At 45.4% G+C, this 12,155-nt stretch overlaps 1 protein-coding gene across 1 annotated transcript in view; it reads right to left on the bottom strand.

Moving 5' to 3' along the window:
- The window catches only part of LOC129824847 (uncharacterized), a 67,563-nt gene extending 55,777 nt beyond the window's left edge, over positions 1-11,786 (bottom strand). The window contains exons 1-2 of the mRNA XM_055884351.1: positions 11,284-11,786; positions 8,727-10,563 (exon numbers count right to left, since the gene is read on the bottom strand). Of these exons, the coding sequence (XP_055740326.1) occupies positions 8,727-10,247 (1,521 nt within the window). The 5' untranslated portion in view covers positions 10,248-10,563; positions 11,284-11,786. The remainder of the gene's footprint in view (positions 1-8,726; positions 10,564-11,283) is intronic.
- Positions 11,787-12,155: the final 369 nt, after the last annotated feature.

Below are 12,155 nucleotides of genomic sequence, written 5' to 3'. Positions count from 1 at the left end.
TAAAATAATGCGATCAGTGAAACAAAAAACACACACAGCATCAAATAACGTTAAAGAATAAGCAGACCATTCACTCCAGTAGGCCCCATGAAATCACACGAATATAAAAGAACGGTTTCATTTTCAAAATTGAATTAACAAACCAGCTATTACTTCCCATTGTAAAGCTAAGGTAACTGAGCTAAACGACTACCGCCCCATAGCACTCACTTCCGTCATCATGAAGTGCTTTGAGAGACTAGTCAAGGACCATATCACCTCCACCCTACCTGACACCCTAGACCCACTCCAATTTGCTCACCGCCCCAATAGGTCCACAGACGATGCAATCGCAACCACACTGCACACTGCCCTAACCTATCTGGACAAGAGGAATACCTATGTGAGAATGCTGTTCATCGACTACAGCTCAGCATTTAACACCATAGTACCCTCCAAACTCGTCATCAAGCTCGAGACCCTGGGTCTCGACCCCGCCCTGTGCACCTGGGTACTGGACTTCCTGACGGGCCGCCCCCAGGTGGTGAGGGTAGGTAACATCTCCACCCCGCTGATCCTCAACACTGGGGCCCCACAAGGGTGCGTTCTGAGCCCTCTCCTGTACTCCCTGTTCACCCATGACTGCGTGGCCATGCACGCCTCCAACTCAATCATCAAGTTTGCGGACGATACTACAGTGGTAGGCTTGATTACCAACAACAACGAGACGGCCTACAGGGAGGAGGTGAGGGCCCTCGGAGTGTGGTGTCAGGAAAATAACCTCACACTCAACGTCAACAAAACAAAGGAGATGATTGTGGACTTCAGGAAACAGCAGAGGGAGCACCCCCCTATCCACATCGACGGGACAGTAGTGGAGAGGGTAGTAAGTTTTAAGTTCCTCGGCGTACACATCACGGACAAACTGAATTGGTCCACCCACACAGACAGCATTGTGAAGAAGGCGCAGCAGCGCCTCTTCAACCTCAGGAGGCTGAAGAAATTCAGCTTGTCACCAAAACCACTCACAAACTTCTACAGATGCACAATCGAGAGCATCCTGTCGGGCTGTATCACCGCCTGGTACGGCAACTGCTCCGCCCACAACCGTAAGGCTCTCCAGAGGGTAGTGAGGTCTGCACAACGCATCACAAACTACCTGCCCTCCAGGACACCTACACCACCCGATGTCACAGGAAGGCCATAAAGATCAAAGGACAACAACCACCCGAGCCACTGCCTGTTCACCCCACTATCATCCAGAAGGCGAGGTCAGTACAGGTGCATCAAAACAGGGACCGAGAGACTGAAAAACAGCTTCTCTCAAGGCCATCAGACTGTTAAACAGCCAACACTAACATCAAGTGGCTGCTGCCAACATACTGACTCAACTCCAGCTCACTTTAATAATGGAAATTGATCAAAATGGATCACTAGCCACTTTAAACAATGCCACTTAATATAATGATATGTATATACTGTATGTATATACTGTAAAAGGTTCCGTTTTAGGACCACTATTGTTTTCACTATATATTTTACCTCTTGTGGATGTCATTCGAAAGCATAATGTTAACTTTCACTGCTATGCGGATGACACACAGCTGTACATTTCAATGAAACATGGTGAAGCCCCAAAATTGCCCTCGCTAGAAGCCTGTGTTTCAGACATAAGGAAGTGGATGGCTGAAAACGTTCTACTTTTAAACTCGGACAAAACAGAGATGCTTGTTCTAGGTCCCAAGAAACAAAGAGATCTTCTGTTAAATCTGACAATTAATCTTGATGGTTGTAAAGTCGTCTCAAATAAAACTGTGAAGGACCTCGGCGTTACTCTTGACCCTGATCTCTCTTTTGACGAACATATCAAGACTGTTTCAAGGACAGCTTTTTTCCATCTACGTAACATTGCAAAAATCAGAAATTTTCTGTCCAAAAATGATGCAGAAAAATTAATCCATGCATTTGTTACTTCTAGGTTAGACTACTGCAATCCTCTACTTTCCGGCTACCCGGATAAAGCACTAAATAAACTTCAGTTAGTGCTAAATACGGCTGCTAGAATCCTGACTAGAACCAAGAAATTTGATCATATTACTCCAGTGCTAGCTTCCCTACACTGGCTTCCTGTTAAGGCAAGGGCTGATTAAGGTTTTACTGTTAACCTATAAAGCGTTACATGGGCTTGCTCCTACCTATCTTTCCGAGTTGGTCCTGCCGTACATACCTATACGTACGCTACGGTCACAAGACGCAGGCCTCCTAATTGTCCCTAGAATTTCTAAGCAAACAGCGGGAGGCAGGGATTTCTCCTATAGATCTCCATTTTTATGGAACGGTCTGCCTACCCATGTGAGAGACGCAGACTCGGTCTCAACCTTTAAGTCTTTACTGAAGACTTATCTCTTCAGTAGGTCATATGATTGAGTGTAGTCTGGCCCAGGAGTGTGAAGGTGAACGGAAAGGCTCTGGAGCAACGAACCGCTCTTGCTGTCTCTGCCTGGCCGGTTCCCCTCTCTCCACTGGGATCCTCTGCCTCTAACCCTATTACAGGGGCTGAGTCACTGGCTTACTGGTGCTCTTTCATGCCGTCCCTGGGAGGGGTGCGTCACTTGAGTGGGTTGAGTTACTGACGTGATCTTCCTGTCTGGGTTGGCGCCCCCCCTTGGTTTGTGCTGGGATGGAGATCTTTGTGGGCTATACTCGGCCTTGTCTCAGGATTGTAAGTTGGTGGTTGAAGATATCCATCTTGTGGTACGGGGGCTGTGCTTTGGCAAAGTGGGTGGGGTTATATCCTTCCTGTTTGGCCCTGTCCGGGGGTATCTTTCGGATGGGGCCACAGTGTCTCCTGACCGCTCCTGTCTCAGCCTCCAGTATTTATGCTGCAGTAGTTTATGTGTCGGGGGGCTAGGGTCAGTTGGTTATACCTGGAGTACTTATCCTGTCTTATCCAGTGTCCTGTGTGAATTTAAGTATGCTCTTTCTAATTCTCTCCTTCTCTCTTTCTTTCTCTCTCTCTGAGAACCTGAGCCCTAGGACCATACGTCACGGCAAACCGGGCATGATGACTCCTTGCTGTCCTCAGTCCACCTGGCCTTGCTGCTATTCCAGTTTCAACTGTTCTGCCTGCGGTTATGGAACCGCCACCTGTCCCAGACCTGCTGTTTTCAACTCTTAATGATCGGCTATGAAAAGCCAACTGAAAATTATTCATGATTATTATTTGACCATGCTTGTCACTTATGAACATTTTGAACATCTTGGCATAGTTCTGTTATAATTTCCACCCGGCACAGCCAGAAGAGGACTGGCCACCCCTCATAGCCTGGTTCCTCTCTATGTTTCTTCCTAGGTTTTGGCCTTTCTAGGGAGTTTTTCCTAGCCACCGTGCTTCTACACCTGCATTGCTTGCTGTTTGGGGTTTTAGGCTGGGTTTCTGTACAGCACTTCGAGATATTAGCTGATGTACGAAGGGCTATATAAAATAAACTTGATTGATTGATACTCTATATCATCTACTGCATCTGCCATCTTTATGTAATACATGTATCACTAGCCACTTTAAACTATGCACTTTTAGGTTTACATACCCTACATTATTCATCTCATATGTATATACTGTACTCTATACCATCTACTGCATCTTGCCTATGCCATTCTGTACCATCACTCATTCATATATCTTTATGTACATATTCTTTATCCCTTTACACTTGTGTGTATAAGGTAGTAGTTGTGGAATTGTTAGGTTAGATTACTCGTTGGTTATTACTGCATTGTCGGAACTAGAAGCACAAGCATTTCGCTACACTCGCATTAACATCTGCTAACCATGTGTATGTGACAAATACAATTTGATTTGAAATATATTTTTTCACGTTCATCACAATAACCGGTAAAAGTTTAAATGCAACAATGTTTCACAGTCGTTATTTTCAAAGAGATAGTTAACAGCGAGCGAGCTGCAACAAAAAATTGCCACTCCCCAGAAGGTGATGAAATAAAATGAGATTTTATTTGTCACATGCTCCGAATACAACAGCTGGACCTTAGAGTGAAACGCCTGTAAATGCTTAGCCATGATCATTTGTAAACAACATTTGAAAGTTAATCTCAAAAAGGGTGATGCAAACAAATGAGCAAAAACATCCACCTTGAAGTTGATAACAGCTGCTGCAGCCGCTGTCGCCGGTCACACTACTATAACACAAGCTAGCTAACGTTATTGCGTTACCATAGGAAAACTGCTTCCCAACTGATATTTTGTCTTGCGCTCTCAGTAGTGACGAGGAGGCATAGACAGGTCACTACCCCCCCCCCCCCCAACGGTCCCACCCATTGCAAGTCAAAATGTGATTGGTTCATTCCACTGCCACTCCAAAACTGTGCTCCAATAGTTGAATAGCACAGGGAAGAACAACTGCACCCTCACACATTGAGGATTTCAAGTTGACGGCTGACTGTGGTACTGCAGGCATTGTTTGTAGAAAACAGGATCCTCCATTATAGTGAATGGGGAAATGGCAATCTTCGTGATCAATGTTCATGGTTATACACTGAACAAAAATATAAATGCAACATGCAACAATTTCAAAGATTTTACTGAGTTACAGTTCATAGAAGGATATCAGTCAATTGAAATAAATTAGGCCCTAATCTATGGATTTCACATGATTGGGGAGGGGCGCAGAGCCATGCGTGGGCCTGGGAGGGCATAGACCCACCCACTTTGGAGCCAGGCCCACCCATTCCTGCAGTCAACATGCCAATTACACACCCAATGTGTGGCATTGTGTTGTGTGACAAAACTGCACTTTTCCCCGAGTGCTCCTGAGTGGCACAGCGGTCTAAGGCACTGCATCTCAGTGCTAGAGTTGTCACTACAGACCCTGGTCAATTCCAGGCTGTATCACAACCGGCCGGGATTGGGAGTCCCAGAAGGGGGGCACAATTTGCCCAGCGTCATCCGGGTTAGGGTTTGGCCGGGGTAGGCCGTCATTGTAAATAAGAAATTGTTCTTAACGGACTTGCCTAGTTAAATTTTATTTTATTGTCCCTAGCACAAGGTGCACCTGTGTAATGATCATGCTGTTTAATCAGCTTCTTGACATGCCACACCTGTCAGACGGGATGGATTATCTTGGCAAAGGAGAAATGCTCACTAACAGGGATGTAAACAAATGTGTGCACCAAATTTGAAAGAAATAAGCTGTTTGTGCGTATGGAACATTTCTGGGATCTTTTATTTCAGCTCATGAAAAATGGGACCAACACTTTACATGCTGTGTTTATTTTTGTTCAGTATATATATATAAAAAAAAGAACACAATCATGGTACCAATAATTGCTTCTATTTCACCAGATGTACATCCTTGGACCAATTACTTTAAAACAGGGTTCCCCAACTGGTGGCCCACAGGTGGTTTTATTTGGCCCCCCAAGTTTTCTGAGCAAATAAATAAATAAATACAAATCTATATAATTATGTAACAGGTGGGTCTAATCCTGATTGGTATGTGCTTTTAACCAGACAGTGATTATTCCACTAGCTACCACCAGCTAAATCTATGACGTTAAAATGCCTATTTACTCTGTTACATCTGAATGTGCAATATACAGTCTCATCAGCCCAGCCAGGCAATTTATAAACATGATCTCCACTATATAAAAACATCTAGAAAGTATCTCACATTTCTTTTAGAATAACATTTAGTTTTTTTTAACAGAGGAGATCTGTATAAAATTTGCTGTCTATCTCCAACAATTGCAACATTTTGAAAATTGAAACATTCGATCGCCAGCTGTCTCATAGTAATGAACGTGTCGGGATGAGACAGACAGGCAGGCAGCTTTTCTCAGCCGAAATCATGAATCAACATAGTTCTTTGTATATTTCCATAAAAATGATCAATCGAAAACAGGTAAAACTTAACGAAGTGCAGCTAGTTTGCCATCTTTCCAGCTTCGGTTTGAAGTGATTGTGTTAGCGGAGTGGTTGGCTAGCTCCTCTGAACAACAGTGTCCTGACGAGAGAGCACATTTTCTATGCCAGGCGAAATCGAGCATCATTAGCTCATTGTTATGGATGTATCCAAATAACTGACAGTAGAAAACAGCTTAAACAAATGTGCAGCTACTTTACTGTTATTCTTGCTACACTGTTTGACGTGACTAAGTTAGACATAGTTTCATAGCTAGCAAGCAAGGGATAAGAATGTTGCCAGCCAGTACGGAAATGGAACATTTTGAACGAACGACTGTGTCCATAGTTACTGAACAAAAAGACTGAACGATTGAGTCGTATTTCTGGCAACCGAACCGATAGAACGAACAACCAGCCGGCTTGGGTAGCAACCCTAGATTTGTGTTGGGACTAAATCTTGTGGAAAGATGAAATAGTATGAATAAATTCATCAAAATAAAGGTAATGAAAATATGTCAAATCATATTTGAATATGTCGGTAACCCGTTGTGTAAAATTAATACTGCCCTAGAAGCCGGTGTTTGGAGGATATTGGTACGGTTTGCCAGCCCTCGAATTGGTCTCGGGCCTAACAGCACCCGTTCCATTATATCCTACAAACACGGCTTCTGTGGCATTATCACTTAAATATACTGTACCAGTCAAAAGTTTGGACTCATTCAAGAGTTTCTTTATTTTTACTATATTGTAGAAAAAGTGAAGACATCAAAACTATGAAATAACACATATGAAATCATGTAGTAACCAAAAACAAGTGTTAAACAAATCAAAATATATTTTATATTCTTCAAAGTAGCCACCCTTTGCCTTGATGACAGCTTTGCACACTCTTGGTATTCTCTCAACCAGCTTCATGAGGAATGCTTTTCCAACCGTCTTGAAGGAGGTCACACATACGCGGAGCACTTGTTGGCTTCTTTTTCTTCAACTCATCCCAAACGATCTCAATTGGGTTGAGGTCGGGTGATTGTGGAGGCCAGGTCATCTGATGCAGCAATCCATCACTCTCCTCGGTCAAGTAACCCTTATACAGCCTGGAGGTGTGTTTCGGGCCATTGTCCTGTTGAAAAATAAATGATTGTCCCACTAAGCGCAAACCAGATGGGATGGCATATGGATGCAGAATGCTGTGGTAGCCATGCTGGTTAAGTGTGACTTGAATTCTAAATAAGTCACCGACAGTGTCACCAGCAAAGCACCCCCACACCATCACACCTCCTCCTCCATGCTTCATGGTGGGAACCACATGCGGAGATCATCTTTTCACCTACTCTTCCGTCTCACAAAGACACGGCAGTTGGAACCAAACATCTCAAATTTGGACTCATCAGACCAAAGGACAGATTTCCACCAGTCTAATGTCCATTGCTCGTGTTTCTTGGCCCAAGCAAGTCTCTTCTTCTTATTGGTGTTCTTTAGTAGTCGTTTCTTTGCAGCAATTCGACCATGAAGGTCTGATTCACGTAGTCTCCTATGAACAGTTGAGGTTGAGATGCGTCTGTTACTTGAACTCTGTGCAGCATTTATTTAGGCTGCAATCTAAGGTGCAGATAATTCTAATGAACTTATCCTCTGCAGCAGAGGTAACTCTGGGTCTTCCTTTCCTGTGGCGGTCCTCATGAGACGCAGTTTCATCACAGCGCTTGATGGTTTTTGCAACTACACTTGAAGAAACTTTAAAAGTTCTTGAAATGATGCATATTAACTGACCTTCATGTCTTAAAGTAATGATGGACTGTTGTTTTTCTTTGTTTATTTGAGCTGTTCTTGCCATATGGACTTGGTATTTTACCAAATAGGGGTGGTATACAGAAGATAGCCCTAACTGATTGGCTCAAACGCATTAAGAAGGAAAGAAATCCCCCAAATTAACAAGGCACACCTGTTAATTGAAATGCATTCCAGGTGACTACCTCATGAAGCTGGTTGAGCGAATGCCAAGAGTGTGCAAAGCTGTCATCAAGGCAAAGGGTGGCTATTTGAATCTCAATTATATTTTGATTTGTTTAACACTTTTCTGGTTACCCCCATTATTGGTGGTTCCAGCCATTCCAGCCATGGTTCCAGCCATTATTATGAGCCGTCCTCCCCTCAGAAGACTCCTGTGTGGGATGGAGGATTCACCAGAAATTCTCAGAAAAAGCCAATTTTCAGGCTGCACAAGTATCCTGTTTATGAGGAGGATGTACAGTAGATGGAAAGAGAGTGTGTGTGTGTGTGTGTGTGTTTGCGCTAGGCCCTATAGCCGGATTGCCAGTTATAAACAAACCAAACAGCTTGCAAACTGTCAAAGTCAAGGTGACAGACCGCCTACATAGAAACCATACTCGTCCTATTGAAAGAGGAACAGTGCATTGTAGCGGTCACAGTGGCAGCCAAGTACAGGAATAACACAATCAGTTCTCCCGTCATCCGGGAATTAATCTAACTTCGAATTGTCAGGTCCCCTTGTTTTTCCCTTCAGGAAATACATCAGGAAAATAGTAACTAAATCAATATCAATTTCCCTGACCCATTGTGCAGGCCTTTATGTAAACAGCAATCATTTTTAACAATGTCATTGTACGTTTGGGTTTATTGGACAGGAGAGAGAATGCTACAGCATTGGGTCAGATTCAAATCCATGCTCGCAGCGCTACACAGTACATGTGATTCATAAGCAGTGGCTTAGACCGCTGGACAACCCCAGGCCACTATGTGAATGAAAAGTACTTGGAACAGGTTTTAGGCCTGGTTGAACTAAATAAAAACAGTCTAAACAAACCTTGGATGTCTTGGCAACCTTGGCAGCGGGCATCGACTCCATCTCGGAAGCCTTCTGGGCCAGAGTCTCCAGATTGATCTCTTTCGACGCCCTCCGACGGGTACTCTGGATGACCCCCCCCGTGGGACCCTGGCCCTCCCCCATCCTCCCTTCCTCTCCTCCGGCCACCACGCCGTTCTGGGGTACCTCCCTGGAGGTCTGTTTCCAGGAGGTTAATGAGGGAGGGCCCCCCAGGGGGGACAGCCCGTCCCTGGAGAGGCGGCGGGAGCGGCGGGGGGCAGCCAAAGGTGCGTCGGAGGAGGAGGAGGGTGACATGGGGTTAGGTGAGACCATTGGAAGGCAGGGGTTGCAGGGTGGGCTTGACAGATCAGTGGATGGGGTCTCTACTTCCGGTGTCTGTCCCTGTCCATGAGTTTCCACAGACGGAGGCTTGTACTTCTGAGAGGGTGGGGGTCTAGCGCTAGACGGACAGTTGTCAGGGGGCTGGTGGTAGCTAAGGAAGTGTTGGTTTGGCTGCTGCTTTTGCTGAGACTGTGGCTGCAGTATTTCTTGCGGCGGTAAACTGTGTGGTTGCTGCTGTTGCTGCAACTGGTGAATTTGTTGCCGTTGCTCCTGTTGTAGTTGCTGCTTGTGAAACTGCTGTTGCATTTGCTGCTGCAGTTGGAGCTGATGCTGTTGCATTTGGTGCTGGTGCTGCAACTGGTGCTGCTGCAACTGGTGCTGTTGTTGATGCATTTGGTGCTGCTGTTGCATCTGAAGCTGCATCAGTTGGTGTTGTTGCTGGGCTTTAGACTGCTCGTTGTAGTTCAGGTTGGGCCTGGCTTTGGTTCCCCCTTGGAACACCTGGTAGTAACCAGATGGAAGGTGTTGCTTGGTGGGTCCAAACGCCAGCTGGAAGGGTTGCAACAAGGACCCTTGTGGCATGGAGGGGTGAGAGGGGGGAGCATGGGGGTTCTGAGCCTGGAGGGCTACACCCTTATGGCCCTGCTGGAGGGCCTGGAGCTGGGCTTGGCGTATGGCGGCCGCCGCACCATGCTGCTCCCACTCTAAGCCCCTATCCTGGGCCATGGATCCTGGAGCCTGCTTCTCTGCTGGCACCATCTGCAAAGCAGCTCCTCCATCGTGGCTCCCCTTGGGGAAAGCCACCTGGCCCCTAACGTTGTTCAAGCCGCCCATATACGGGCCAAAGTTCTGCCCCCATGGATTGGTTGGCTTGGGCCCGGGAGCTTCCTGAGACCAGCCAGGGGCCTGGATGGGGTCCTGGTGCATCCATTTGACAGGGGCAGTCTGCTGGTAGTGAGCCCGACTTTGGGGCCCCTTCTCTGGGTTGAAAACCCCAGAGCCGTGGCCTCCAGGCTCAACAACCCCGTGAGCAGACTCCAGAGCCGGTGGGCCCATACCACCATAGAAGACATCAGGAGCCACGACGTGCTGCACTGAGGGCTCCTTCATGGCAGCTACAGCCCGATGTTTGCCCCCACTCTTATCAGGGATCACTTTCTGCTGGGGAGGAAGACTCATACTAATAATCTAGCTAAAAAACAACAGCGGAAAAAAAGTCTGGGTTCTTTATATTTCCCCAGTCAATTAAGTGTAAAATAGGGACAAGACCAAGTGTGTCTACACTGTCTACACTGCCTCAGTCTGGGACTGTTGTGGCCTGCTTTGTTTAATGGAGAGAATAGAAGGATTCGGGAGGAAACAAGTCCTGCAGGAAAGGGTAGAGGGTGGAGACCACACAACCCTCCTCCCCCAAGTCAGACCTGAAGAAGTTTGCTGCTGTTTGCGGTCGCTGTGGCCCTAGATCCCCTTGTGGCCCTCATTCATGTACAGGACCCTGAAAGAGAGAGGATGAGAAAATTGACTGCTAATAAAGTATGTTTTCAACAAGCTTTTGTGCAGACCAGGCCTGTTTGCTTAGCTCAGAGGAAGGAACTAGGATACAGGGTATTCATAATGAAAGCAAAATAAGTTTGTTAGCATGCACAGTACAAGTATCGTGCAAGCAAATCGTTATCACTTCAGTACATCCAAATCCAATTCACATGTAATGACATGTCAGACAAAGGTATCCGTGTCGGCCCATTGTCTACAGAACATAGACGTTCATTTCGACTGTGATAAAAGCAGGCAGCAACAGAGCGAGGCGTGGACAGTACACATAATTGCCATTTAACACAGCGAGAAATACAGGAAACGAGGGGAAACAAGCAGAGCCGCTTTCTATCCTCCTCGTGGAACCCCCAGTCCCCAGCCAATTGCATCGAAATTTCAGGCAACCTTTTGTGTTACATTTTAGTATTATGTTGCAACACTGTTACCGTCGCAGATTAGATACGGTAACAATCTGTGCGTGTGTGTGTGTGTGCAATACATGTTGACAGGTTCTCTAAATCACATCGTGGCTCCTTGAGTTTAAAAAAAAACTACGAAACCTACAAAACACACATTGCATACTGCCATGGGATTCTGTTTACAATATAAAGTTCTCCATGTTTTGCGCTCATGTTGATCAACAACAGAAACGTGATATGGCACGAATTCAATAGACACTTACCGTTTCAATATCGTTTTATGTATTTGACAGCAAGTTCTGTGGAGCCAATTTGCTCTGGTCCAAAGTCGACTGCATGGCGGGATCGTGCGCAGCAGATGACATACTTCGACTACTTCTATTCAGACCAAAGATTAAACTTGCGTCGAAACCATGCAAACACTGGACTTGGTATCGCAATGTTTATTTAATCCGAAATCAGGCTATACTGTCTAGGATGTTACGCACCGTAACAGTGAATTAATTATACACTTTCAGGAAAACATGTCCAAAAACTTACTCCCCGCATCGAGTGTGTATACGTACATAAACTGATAACGTGGTATGCTCAAAATGTGAAGTACGCTGCATTTTGTTCCGTTTTTTCACAAATCTGTCTGTCATATACATTGGTTCCTATTATAGTCCTAGATACAATCATCCTGAACAGTGTTTATAAATCTGTGAAGCTGCGCAAAATCGTTGAAGTTCTGACGCTCGTGAACGCTCCACTTCACCCTTCAACTGACGTTCTGTTATCCAATTCGACTGTCTGACCACGCCTATTATCCACCTTATACGGTTGTCCCAATGACTTGTATGGTTGTCCCACTGCTTGCGTTTGGCGTCATCCAGTAAATTGCAGCACACCCTGGCAGTGTTTCTAACGGGAAATTCCGTCAGCAAGCCCCCAGCCTCCCATAAGGATCGCATGTTGAAGGGTGCCTGCATGCTTAAATCCAAAATGATTGATTTTGGACAGTGGTGTGGCATTGTAATAATATGTGGATATATATCATTAGCACAATTTGCATTTCCAAAGTATTCTATGTAGCATTTGATAGCACAATTTAGCTTTAAAATGTCAGTGGATTCATTCTGATCTGTCACTGTCG

This window comes from Salvelinus fontinalis, chromosome 27, assembly GCF_029448725.1.
Source record: "Salvelinus fontinalis isolate EN_2023a chromosome 27, ASM2944872v1, whole genome shotgun sequence".
Taxonomy (NCBI): domain Eukaryota; kingdom Metazoa; phylum Chordata; class Actinopteri; order Salmoniformes; family Salmonidae; genus Salvelinus; species Salvelinus fontinalis.
Note: the sequence above shows the minus strand (reverse complement) of the source record. Positions and strands in the feature narration are given on the sequence as shown.